The sequence below is a fragment of the Leucoraja erinacea genome, chromosome 33 (assembly GCF_028641065.1).
Source record: "Leucoraja erinacea ecotype New England chromosome 33, Leri_hhj_1, whole genome shotgun sequence".
NCBI classification, from domain to species: Eukaryota; Metazoa; Chordata; class Chondrichthyes; order Rajiformes; family Rajidae; genus Leucoraja; species Leucoraja erinaceus.
The window spans coordinates 11940700-11954381 of record NC_073409.1 but is presented as its reverse complement, the minus strand read 5'-3'; the positions used below and the strand labels follow the sequence as shown (position 1 = coordinate 11954381).

The 13682-nt window shown below is 41.3% G+C and overlaps 1 protein-coding gene across 1 annotated transcript in view; it reads left to right on the top strand.

The window, feature by feature from the left end:
- Positions 1-13341, top strand: part of megf11 (multiple EGF-like-domains 11) — a 177504-nt gene extending 164163 nt beyond the window's left edge. The window contains exons 19-23 of the mRNA XM_055661343.1: positions 1148-1381; positions 4511-4629; positions 5576-5699; positions 11130-11330; positions 12662-13341. Coding sequence (XP_055517318.1) covers positions 1148-1381; positions 4511-4629; positions 5576-5699; positions 11130-11330; positions 12662-12834 — 851 coding nt within the window. The 3' untranslated portion in view covers positions 12835-13341. The remainder of the gene's footprint in view (positions 1-1147; positions 1382-4510; positions 4630-5575; positions 5700-11129; positions 11331-12661) is intronic.
- The last annotated feature ends 341 nt before the right edge of the window (positions 13342-13682 follow it).

The following is a 13682-nucleotide window of genomic DNA, read 5'->3' as shown; positions in this document are numbered from 1 at the left end:
TGCAGTCATATATTGGATGCCAGAATCTGGGAGTGATTTTAATGAAAACTGGAAAGGCTTTGTCAAAGTTTGCATAAACATCAGAATAACTTTTTGTTTGACTTCACCCTTTAATCTCCGGAAAGTAAAATTCACCGCATACCAGGTGGTGACAAGGTAATTGTAGTGAGAGGAATGATGTGTTTAAGACCACACCTAGAATATCATGTACAATTCAGGTCTATCTGCTTTGGCAAGCCTTAAAGGTTCATCTGATTAATTCCTCAGCTACATGTTCATCACATCAGGATAGATTAAACAGACTGGACATGTACTCTGTTCATTTTAGGGTTCTTTCATGATTAGATGCAGAGGGATATATCCCCTGACTGAGGTGTTTAGAACCTGGGATCGTAGGTTCAAAATAGGAACTTGTGGTAGCACGGTGGCGCAGTGGTAGAGTTGGTGCCTTGTAGCACCAGAGACCCAGGTATGATCCTGACTGCGGGTGCAGTCTGTATGGAGTTTGTACATTCTCCTTGTGGCTGCGTGGGTTTTCTCCGAGAGCACTGGAATCCTTGCACTTTCCAAAGACATACAGTTTTGTCGGTTAATTGGCTTTTGTATGGTGTAAATTGTCCCTGGGGTGTAGGATAGTGCTAGTGTATGGGGTGATCGCTGGTTGGTGTGGACGGTGGGCCAAAGGGCTTGTTGTCATGCTGTATCTCTAAACTAAACTAGCCATTCAGGACTGAGTTTGGATGAAATTTCCTCAACCAATGGATGTTGAGCCTTTGGAGGCCATGACGCTTCAGTCACAGAGTATATTCAAGATAGCTATCAATAGATGTTTAGATATTGATAGAATTGGGGAATATGGGGCTAGTGCAGGAAAGTGGTCTGAGTTTAAGATTAACCATGAACGTACTGAATGGTAGATCATGCATCAAAGGCCAGTGGCCTGCTTTTGTTTCTTTATATTAAAGGAGAGTTGGAGGGGTTATGAGAGGGATATTGTGGTAGGGAGATGCGAAGAAGGCTTGTGCGGGCTGTGTGGGAGGGAAATGGGCTGAATGGTCAGTTACCATGCTGTACATTCTTTGTCATTCCATGTAATGTGGTCTAATTGCAAGCATTCTTCATCTAATGAGCATATTCTATCATACAGCTGCCCTGTTAATGGATGAACTGAACCCCTATACAAGAATTAGTCCAGCTCTAGCATCAGACAGACACTCTGTTGGAGCCATTACTGGGATCATTCTTCTTCTCCTGATTATAGTAATGCTGCTGACTCTCTTCATATGGTACAAATGGAAGCAAAAGGAGAAAGGGCATGGCATGCCCAGTGTATCCTACACACCTGCCATGCGGATGACTAATCAAGATTATTCCCTCTCTGGTAAGGACAATTTATTGGTATTTGTTTATTATTGTCACACGTATCACTCTACAATGAAAAACTGTTTGTGTGCTACACTGTCAAATCATACCATACATGAGTACAATCGAGCCATACACAAGTACAAATAGTGCAAAGAGAACATGCCAGAGTGTAGAATATGGTGTTATAGAATTACAGTTTCAATTACAAAGAGAGTGCAGAGTATTAAAAATGTGTAATGGGTGCATTGAGGTAGATTGGGAGATCAGAATTACCTATTGCTTTTCTTCAGAGATGCTGCCTGACCCACTGAGTTATTCCAGCATTTTGTGTCTATCTTCGGTGTAAACCAGGATCTGCATTTCCTTCGTGCACAGGATTACACCCTTGGCTTATGAGAGGACCGTTCACTAGTCTAATAATATTGGAGAAGGAACTGTTTCTGAATCTGGTGGTACATGGTTTCAAGCTTTTATATATCTTCTGCCTGACAAGAGGGGCAGAGGGAATGATGTAATTGATTCTTATTATATTGGCTGCTTTCTTGAGGCTGTGTGAAATGTAGATGAAGTCAATGTGGTGGGAGGCTGGTTTGATGGAATTGATGAGAGGAAAGCAGTGTATGAGATGGATTGGGTTACATCCACAAATCATTTCAATTTCTTGCTTCTTGGGTGGGGCTGTTGCCATATCAAGTTGTGATGTGTCCTGATCAGATGTTTCCTGTAGTGCATTCCATAAGTTGATAAGCGTTATTGAAGACGTGCTGAACTTTCTTAGACTTCAGTGAAAGTAGTGGTGTTGGTGTGCTTTCTTGGCTATAACTTCAACATTGGTGGTCCAGTACAAATTGTAGTTAATATTAACGTCAGGGTTGCTGTGGGAGATTAAACAGTTCAACTGCTTTTTAGGGTTGAATAGTTTTGGTGGAATCCTCATTCTCTTTAACAAAAAAACCTGTATCAACATCCATCAATTACCGTTTCACCAGGCTGGACAGTGTGTGATTATTCTATACTGGCATAAGAATCTAGAAGGGAGATAGTCATTGTATCACTAATGTGTAGTGTAGTGACTAATGGAGTGGGCGTATGGTAGGGAGGGGTGAGAATGACTGGGCAGTGAGTCCAAGGTCAGTAATGGTGGGGAAGAGGAAGAGATTCAAAAAATCAACATGATCCGTGGCTCATTCTTGAATGCCATTTTGTAAATTTATATATTTTTCATATTGTTACAATTTTCACCATGATAGATAAAATATCTGTTCTGGGAAACTATGTGCCATGGATAAATAATTCAGTTGAAATGTCATTAATTGATTGTGAATGGAGTTTTAGAATGATCTATTCTATTTTGCTAGAGTGTCTGTGAATTAGAGCGTCTGGTCCAAGGTATGATATGAGGCAGGGAAGGTAGGAAAATGTTTTAGTCCGAGCCATTATGTTTCCCGTCACAGAATTATAGCTGATACCTTTGACCTTTTGGAGGTACAAAATGTTTAATATTTTTGTCTGCAATTCTCTGTATTGCATAGTTCTACTTCATCTTGATATCATAGGTCATTTGTGTGTCACCATTGCCTTTCGCTCATGAGGCTAATTGTAAGAACCTTTTGGGGGGGAAAAAATAAAACTCTCTTGGACCAGTCAAACTGTAACTCACTTGGTTTAGTTTATATCGTTAGGTATGTGACGAGAAATGTTTGTGTTTCTTATTTAGTAGTTAGATATGATTCATGGTAATACTTGATCCTGCCATTGAAACCAATGAACTGCCCTGCTAGTATTCACCATCTGTAACGCTACCATGCTTCACCGAGGGACATGTCTGGGTACGGATTTCACACAGAGTAGTGAATGTCTGAATGGTACTTGGAGTTGGAGATGTTTGAACCTATCTGTGATCCCACCTGACTTTGAATGTGAAGGATGGAACTTGAATAGAGGTGCATGTGGTGTAAGTTGGGGACTGTTTGAACATGAAAATTTAAAAACGCTGCTGAAAATACTCAGCAGGTCAGGCAGCATCTGTGGGGAGAAAAACGGACTTAACATTTCAGATCAAAGTCCCATTTGAATGTTCTGATAAAAGGTCTTTGACTTGAAACGTGAACTCTGTTTCTCTTGCAACAGATGTGGCATGACCAGCAGAATATTTCCAGCCATTTCTGTTTTTATTTAATATCTCTGTGGCATTTGGCTTTGCAGTATTTTCTCAGTCTCGGCCAAATAAACAAACCTCAATATCACCACTAATTCAACTTTTGGCAGCTAGCTGTAAGTTATTGAATTCTACAATACAGAAGAAGGACATTCTTCCCATCCTGCTGGTGATGTTTTTTTGGAAAAAGCTCTCAATTTATCCCATTCACTTTAATAGGTATCCTACAGACAACATACAATGAATAGGAAACTGTGGGTGATATAATTATGGGAAGATCTAAAGTATAAGAGAACTAATCTTACGGACTGAAAATAAAAAGAAAGTTTAAGTCAAACATTTCTCACTCCCAAATGCTTTGTTCCCCTCGGAGTAGTTCAGGCTGGTAACTCAATTCCTCGAGTAATGTGTTTAAGTTTCCAATTTTCCACAAAATCTTATTGATGTCAGAAATAATGTGTTCAGCAAACATTTGCAGGGTTGAACTGATGTAATCTTTACAGTGACTTTGTGTAAGTGACTGGTCTCAAGAATTCCTTCAACATCTCAGATGTTCTTTCTGCAGAGTTGGTACGTATTGGTGCATTTCAGTGTCTCTACAGCATTTATTCTTGGCTCAGATTTGTTTGCAAAATACAACCAGTGTGTTATATTGTGGCGATGTGTGCTTATTTATTCTACTTCAATGTATTTTGTTTCTGCTTCACACTTGTGTCTTATTTGAAAGTCTTAATAGCATTAAAGTGTCCACAGGCATTTAATGTAGAAGATATTGGTGATTATGATACTGGAGATCATTAATCTTTCATTAATTTTCTTTCTCTGTCTCTATTTCCTTTCTTATTCTCGTTCCTGCTTTTCAGACTTCTTTTGGACCATACATTTCCTACTGTCTGTCCCTCTGCTCAGTCTTTGCTTGTCTCACTCTTAGATATATTTATATTTACTCCATGTGCGTATATTTTGTGCTGACTTATCTTTCCTTAGATCCATCTCAGAGTACCAGCACCCTTCACTGTTTCACCAACCCTAGTTACCACACACTCTCCCAATGTGGCCGACTCACTCGTATTATCAATAACTCAGATGGAAGCTGTCACATTAAGGTATGTATCAAAACAATATTCCACTAAATTGCAGTGGCTGTAACACTCACTTGTGACCTTGTGATCTAAAGCCACAAATGCTGCAAATCTAATTAGATAATTACTTTGGGTAAAATTGGCAAGCATTAAAGACAATCGCAACTTATTAAATAATTTCCATCCACCTTTTAAATGCAGCAAAATGTTTTACTGATATTTCTCCCCAAACTGACATCCGAGCAAGATAAATGCATAAAACACTGCAGCAGGCTCAAGTTATGGAGATAGCTTTGCTGCTAATCATTGTGGCAGAGAGAACATTGGGAACCCTATCACTGTGCAATGTTTTCAAATGTCCTGGCAATAATGATCAGAAAGGCAGAGCCAAGAGCATGCTACCTGTTCTCAAAGCTACAGCTGAGAACAGAGAAAAGTAGATTAAATTGGAGCCATACGCTTAAACTAAAGCAGCTTGGTGTCATTGTGTCAAGAAGCTCTGTTACACAATGGCAGTTTTATATAGTTAAGACTTGAGATTTCCCTCAGGTCAGCCTCTCGCCTGGGAGGCAATCTCCCTTGGGATTATACACAGCCACGATGCAGATACCATGTCTGGGAGAGAAATTTCAAGCGGTAAACAAGGGGCCAGAGGAAGGGGAAATACACTAAACAAAACGCAGCTATGAGTTTGGTACCTGATCACATCTAATCACCGAGGACATGTGGCAGTATTTTAAAAAACATATTAAAATTTGTAGGATCTGTTCCATCGTCAGATCGCAGCAGAGAATATTAATCAATTAATTACTTGTAATCATTTATTTGACCCCTTAGAACGATGTCCTGATACACACTGGGCTATGCATTACATTATGTAAAATGAGCTTTAAAATTGAAGTGACAACTCTGTCATACCAAACGTTAGCCCGATGAACTAAATTTGAATCTTTTATTAATTCACAAACAGACAAAAAAACAGCTTTTCTCAAGTCTCAAGAGTGTAGAGCTTTCTGGGCATGAAGGCTGTAGACAAGATGTCAACAACTCATTGCATCCTGAATGGCGAAACTACAGTAACTTGAATGATTTAGGTCAGTAAGCCCTCAACATGATTTTACTTTGAAATGTTTTGGCTAAAATGGCAGTGGTAATATTGTAGATGAACCTCGTTCACTGGTGACAAGGTGAATGCTCACTTTACTGTCCTATCTCCCCTCTATAGCTCCCATAGAATCACATTGCTGCCAAAGTACTGCACAGCCTTTGATTTCTTTATTTGAACAGAATTACTGATGTGCCTCTATTGCGAAGCTGTGGACTGACAACCCAAACTACGATCACAGCAAGGAGCTCGACATGATAATTGAGGTTGATGCATTATTGATTTGTGTATGAAAGTTGCAGTGTGAGGTTATGGAATGCCCTCTCACAGTGTGGAAATACAGCTGCAGACAGCTGTACAGTCTTACAATTTGCATCTATAATGCAAGAAATTCAGACATACTGGCATATGGATAGCCATGCACATTGTTCTGATGCTGTAAAAATAACTCATGAACTCTTTTCATATCTGTCCGGAATGGCTGACCATTAATTTTGAGACTGTGACCATAATTTTGGACTCCGCAAAGGGAAAGATCATTGCCACATCTACCTTGTGAAATCCAGGGAAAGTATTGTTGCTAAATGCCCCTGCTCTTCTTTGGAAATGTAGTGGGACATTTTGTCTCAATTTGATGGTGTAGAAAAGATCTCATTCAGCCTCTCGTCGTGGAAGGCACTCTCCCTTTATAATACATGATTAACTAAGTGCTGTCCCTCAGAAAGAAAGGACAATTCAGCTGTTTAGTCTCTGTTACCATATCTTCACATATATATCCAATTAAAACCGCATAATCCATCGTCTCTTTCCACAGATGCTGCTTGTTCTGCTGTGAATGTCGGATCACAGAATGTGTCTGTGCTCGCTCTTTTAAAGAGCATTCCAGTTTGTTTCCACTGCTCAACATTTCCCTCGTCGCCCTATAATTATTTCCAAATGCATTCAGTTGCTTTTACAGCATTTTTAGTTTTTCTTTCAGATTTTTACTCCTACAGTAAAGCAGATTCTGCTAGTCCCAGCTGGTTCCGGGTTTTAACTAAATTCCATATTTATCTCAGTAAGGTTGGCTTTGCCAGCACTGTAACCGCTCTCCGTCATTGTAACATGAGGACCAGGTCTGACTCAGTTGTAATGCTTCCTGCACCATCTAGGCACACCTTCAATTTATGCTTTTGGTGAAGTGCCATCAGGATTTGGACCTACACACAGTGAAGGGGGTCATCAGGAAGAGGAGATGCTGCAACAGTAATGCTCCAGGGCCAAGTGCACCTGGGATTCTGTGTGTTGGCCCTTGGTATTTGCATTGTTAAATTGACCCTTTCCCCCAGGAGCAGCTTCCTAGACACGTGGACGTAACTGTGAGGGGTGTTAGGGAGCCTGATGATATGAAACGCAGAGTCAAGTCATGACCAAGCAAAACCAAACAAATGTAATTGGCAAAGCAAACCTGGCCAACACTGTGGTGAGATGTCTGGGTATCTCTGCCATTAACCAACTTTTCCTCTTTCTTCCTTTCCAGCCATTTCTGGAGCTTGGAGGAAGTTTCAGCGGATTACTGTCAGTGGCAGAGGGGCAGCTGGAGGGGGCAGGAGTAGTTCTTTCCCTCTTTCAGTCATTATTCTGCATTATTCAAATATTATTTGTAAAGTTCACTTCCCGTATGTTTGAATTTTTACAGCTGTCACTCAATGTTTTTACGTGTGAAATAATGGGTTAGTTTTGAAGTGTGAAATGTTGCTAGTTTGCTACAAATCTTTGTGATGTTTGTTAGAGAAACAGCCCGAGCTTGGTAAGCTGCCCCTTGTGCTTCCTGCGCATCAGGATGCACTATGTATGTTTTTTCCGTTGCTTCCCTCAATCTCATTGTGTTTATTTATTACCTGTTTGTATATGTATGCATCTCTTACGCACTCAATGATGGTGTAAGGGCAGTTGTTATGGCCAAGCTCACTGAGAGATGAATATGGACTGGGACGTCCTGGGGACTTAGTGATCAAACACAAACCTTGAAAGAAAAATGGGAGATGCTGTGTGAAGTCCCCACCCATCGCTCTCCCATAAACACACAGCATAAAGATAGACAGATGGATTTTGAGCACATTTTAAATGACATCAAGAAGGCTAGAGCCAATAACAAGGGATTCTGTTACCGAGTTAATGGTTTCAAATTCTAAAGTCTTAACTCGGTGCTTCCTCTCCAATCCTCTTGAACTAATTTCTACTTTTAAGATGTGCTCTAAATCTATCTGTTTAACTAAGCTTTTTTCCCCCTAGATCTCATTATGTAGCTCATTGCATGCTTCAGCAGTGCATCTTTGGGTGTTTCCCTTATTAAAGTTGCTACAATCTTTATGGCTACTGCTGTTGGTTTTGGCAGGTCCTGAGATTATGTGGGTCCCACCACTCAAAATACATTACAGCACAGCTGAAGGTCCCGTTAGCCCAGAAAACCAGGGAAATCACTGATGTCAAATTATTTTAGTCTTACTGTTTGTGGAGGTCTTACTTGTTTGTGGAGGTCTTACTTAAAAGGTAAAGGACACAGAAAGCACATCATTACTGACCTGTTAGGTGCAACATGGTGTTTTCACTGAAGGATATAAGGTAGAACATCTTGAAAAGAATAAAAGGACCAAGCAGTGTCAGCATAGATTTATGAAATGAAAATCTATAGGGGTACTTTGCATTTATGACTTGTAGAATTGATACGGTGAACCAGTGGATATGACCTGTTTGTATTTACAAAAGGCTTTCAATAATGATCCACGGAGCAGGTTGGTCAACAAGGTTAGGGAACACAGAAACGGGGTGATGAACTGACATGGATTAAGAAATAGTTATCAGACAGAAAGCATAGAGTAGGTATAAGATGCTTCTCAGGTGAGCAGGCTGGGGCAGGTTTGATGCTTGGACACCAGCTATTCACAATTGACATCAACAGTTTAGCTGAAGAGACTAGATGTTATGTTTCCAAGGATAAATCAGGAGCTACAGATGTTGGTTTACAAAAAAAAAGGCACAAAGTGCTGGAATAACTCAGCGGGTCAGGCAGCATCTCTGGAGAACTTGGATAGGTGGCGTTACGGGTCAGGACTCTTTTTCAACTTGTTGTGGTGAGGAATGAATGAGCAGGAATGGAAGTGAGGCAGGAGAAAGTAGTTTAGTTTATTGTTTCTGAGGTGCAGTGAAAAGCTTTTTCTAGCGTGCTAACCAGTCAGCGGAAAGACTATACATTACAATCACACTGTCCACAATGTACAGATACATGATAATGAGAATAACATTTAGTGCATGATAAAGTCTGATTAAAGATTAGTCTGAGGGTCTCCAATGAGGTCAGTGTGCCAGATTGCAATAGATAGAAGCTCAATAGAAAGTAGCAATAGATAGTAGCTCAGGACCGCTCTCTAGTTGTTGATAGGATGGTTCAGTTGATACTGTGATGCATCCCGATAAAATGTTTTCTATGGCGTATCTGTAGAAGTTGCGGAGATTGTTGGGGACATGCTGAAAGTCCTAAACAAGTTCTAAACAAATAGAAGCATTGGTGTGCTTTCTTGGGTGGTCGAACACAAGTTGCTGGTGATATTTATTCCTAGGAACTTGAAGCTTTCAACCATCTCTATTTCAGCGCCGTCAATGTATGCGTACTGCTTTGCTTCCTGAAGTCTATCACTATCTTTGTGTTGCTGACATTGAAAGGTTGTCTTGCCACCAGGTCACAAAGTTCTCAATCTCCTTCCTGTACTCCATGTCGTCATTATTTGATGGCCGGCCCACTACGGTGGAGTTGTCCGCGAATTTGTAAACTGAATTGGATTTGTACTTGGCTGCACAGTCATGGATGTATAAGGAATAAAGAAGGGGTCTGAGAACACCAGTGTTGAGGATTATTGTAGAGCATGATTTGTCTCTTATCCTCACTGACTGTCTGTCGCCTGTTGGTCAGGTAGACGAGGATCCAGTTAGAGGGATGACTATAGGTTCCAGGAGTTTGGAGATGAGCTTGGATGGAATAATGGTATTAAAAACTGAGCTGTGGTCTATGAATAGAAGTCTGATGTAAGTGTGCCTCTTATCCAGGTGTTCCAGGGATGAGAATAGGGCCAGGGAGATGCCATCAGTCGTGGACCTGTTATGGGGGTAGGCCAATTGCAGTGGGTCAGTGCTTTGTAGACTGGATTTAATGCGTTCCTTAATAGCCTCGCAAGCTCTTCTTGATGGTGGATGTCAAGGCCACTGGTCGGTAGTTATTAAGGCATGAAATCTTGTTTTTCTTCAGTACCAGGATGATAGTGGCCTTCTTGAAGCAGGTGGGTACCTCAGAATGGAGAAGGGAGAGATTAAAGATGTCCGTGAATACTCCCGCTAGATGATCCACAGTTTCTAAGGACACGACCATGGACTCTGCTCGGGCCAGCTGTTTTCCGTGGGTTCACCGTCAGGAAGGCCAGTCTAACTTCTGCAACAGTGACCCTGGAAGAGCACACGAGTCTGATGGGACAGATGTCATAGCCCTATTGGCCTTCTGCTCAAGTGAACATAGAAAGCACTGCACATTAGGCAGGGCTGCACTATCACCATTGATGTTGCCTGATGTCCTATTATAACCCTATTGAAGCAATGGTCAAGAAAGCACACCAACGCCTCTTCTTCCTTAGACGGCTTAGGAGGTTCAGCATGTCCCCAACAACTGTCATAAGTCAAACGATCTCGAGCGTTACAAGAAAGCTCACTATGTTTTTTGTAAAGCTATTAAGGATGTCAAGAGACAATACCGGGACAAACTTGAGTCCCAGTATGATCACCGCAGAAAATGGCACCGTCTGAAAACTATAACTGGCTGTCGTAGTCAGGAAGTGAGAGTGGACTGTATGACTGGGAAAATTCATATGAAATTGTGAGAAAGGGAGAGAGGGCAGAAGACATTTTTAAAGTGAGCAGAGATGGGTATTGTTGATCGTATCAGAGAGGCATCTGGTCCTATTGCATAGAGTGTAATTGGGTAAGATGTGAGAATAAATCACATCGAGAGTGCTTTGCGTACTCTAGGAGAGGAGGTAAGTCAGTGTTCCAGATCAAGGATTCTTGCTGAAGTTTACAATTGAAGATGTTTACACTGCACAATTGCACTGCACACTGAGGTATAAAACATTACAGTTTTATGTTTAAGAAGGAACTGCAGATGCTGGAAAATCGAAGGTACACAAAAAAGCTGGATAAACTCAGCGGGTGCAGCAGCATCTATGGAGCGAAGGAAAAAGGCAACGTTTCAGGCCGAAACATTGCCTTTTTCCTTCGCTCCAGTCGCTGCTGCACCCGCTGAGTTTCTCCAGCTTTTTTGTGTACCTAGTTTTATGTTTTTCTGCTTTCTCAGAACTAAATGGGATCTCTAATTTGCTTTTTGTTATTTTTACAGACTATGTGAAGGGTTCGGTCTGCAGTTCCAGCACATGTTCACTAAACAGCAGTGAAAACCCTTACGCCACCATTAAAGACCCACCAGTGCTGACCTGCAAACATTCTGAGAGCAGTTACGTAGAGATGAAGTCCCCTGTCCATAGAGACCTTCCCTACCCAGAGACCGAAACCACCAAAAACAGAAACATCTACGAAGTCGGCAAGTGCATATCGGGAACCACCCAATATTTTTTTATAATATTTTTTTTTTTTTCTGCATTTATCCTGCACATGTCATAATTCTAAGGGTAATATTATGGTCAAACATTATTTATCCATGCTTATCTCTATCATCTTTCCAGTCACCCACCTCACATTCCTGCAGACCCTGCCTCGATTATCTCCACCCTACTTCATGTGAATTTTTAGAGATTGGTATTTTGATTTCAGCCCATTATTTATTGGGTTCTTACAGACTCCATGGTCTTGACCCATAATTAGTTCCATGATTGTCTCATCCCTAATTGACCAGGATCCACGCAGATGCGAAATTTACTTTAGTTCAGGATATCAAAAGACTTAAGAGTCAAGAGTCAAGAGTCAATTTAATTGTCATTTGGACCCCTGGAGGTCCAAACGAAATGCCGTTTCTGCAGCCATACATTACAGACAAATAGACCCCAGACACAACATAATTACATTTAACATAAACATCCATCACATAGCTGTGATGGAAGGCCAAATAAACTTCTCTCTCCACTGCACTCTCCCCCCCCCCCGATGTCAGAGTCAAAGTCATAGCCCCCGGCTGGCGATGGCGATTGTCCCGCGGCCATTAAAGCCACGCCGGGTGGTGCGAGGTCGCACACCGGGTCTTGATGTTGGAGCCCCCGGTGTGCGCTCGCAGAGTCCGCGGCCATTCCAGCCGCGCGGGGCAGTGATGTAGGCCCTGCTCCAGGAGCTCTTCGACCCCGCAACTCGGGCGGGAGAAGTCTTACGATTAAGACTTGTATTGAACAAGTCCTTGGATCAACTTTTCTGATCATTGTAGTGACTTTCTCTTGTTAAAATATAAAAACGATGACGCAAGGTTCCATTCACTTCTTGACTCTCTGACCAGAATCTGATGCCCAGTTTTTACACAGTTGTGGCAGTGGCTCTGACCTTTTCCACATATCCCAGCAGTCAACTAGGAGGATGGAGCAAGAGCCTTGTGCTGTAGGATTGTGGCCTTGTTCCTATTTCTCCTAATTTTTGGCTACTAATTAAGTCAACACCATTCTGAATCCAAATGTTCAGTTTGAATGTTTGCCTATCTAAGGATCTATTGCATTTTAGCCAAGGACAATCTCTTAAAACCAATCTATTCGAATAATATAAATGGAGATGTAGGGGGACAATTGCTCAAACTGAATTGCCATCTCATAATTAGCACAGAGTGGGTACAGAGTGGAAGTCACAACTATTATTCTTGCCCTCCAGGTTCTCAGGATTTGAAGTTACCAAAACAATGTCGATCTTTGCTACAATTTTGTTTTCATTTCTTTCTAGAGCCAACTATAAGCGTGGTCCAAGGTGGGCAGGCATTTGCCCCAAGCTGCAACCAGAACCCGTATGACCTGCCGAAGAACAGCCACATCCCAAGTCACTATGACCTGCTCCCAGTGAGGCTTAGCCCAGTACACATCCCTGGGGACAAACCACACCAGCCGATTAAAGAATGATCCACACATCAGCCTGTTGCTCACGAGAAATGGCAGAGAAGACAATCTTTTTGCCCTAAAATATGCTGAAACTCAAAGATAACTTGAAAATAAACTTTGATACTGAGCCTAATGTGGACATTGCATACTGGCAACCTGTCAGCCTCATGGGATTTTCTGTATGGTATTTAAGACAAAGTATTTAATTTAATCAAATGAGAAGGTGTAAGTCCAGACTCAGAAATTAACTTTTTCTGAAATAAAAGTTTGCCGGCACTGCCAAGCTCAACTACAGTGCCCTCCATAATGTTTGGGACAAAGACTCATCATTTATTTATTTGTCTCTGTACTCCACAATTTGAGATTTGGAATAGAAAAATATCACATGTGGTTAAAGTGCACATTGTCAGATTTTAAAAAAGGCCATTTTTATACATTTTGATTTCACCATGTAGAAATTACAGCAGTGTTTACACATAGTCCCCCATTTCAGGGCACCACAATGTTTGGGACACAGTAATGTCATGTAAATGAAAGTAGTCATGTTTAGTATTTTGTTGCATATCCTTTGCATGCAATGACTACTTGAAGTCTGCGATTCATGGACATCACCAGTTGTTGGGTGTCTTCTCTGGTGATGTTATGCCTGGCCTGTATTGCAGCCATCTTTAGCTTATGCTTGTTTTGGGGGCTAGTCCTTTTCAGTTTTCACTTCAGCATATAAAAGGGATGCTCAGTTGGGTTCAGATCGGGTGATTGACTTGGCCACTCAAGAATTGACCATTTTTTAGCTTTGAAAAACTCCTTTGTTGCTTTAGCAGTATGTTTGGGATCACTGTCTTGCTGTAGAATGAACTGCCGGGCAATGA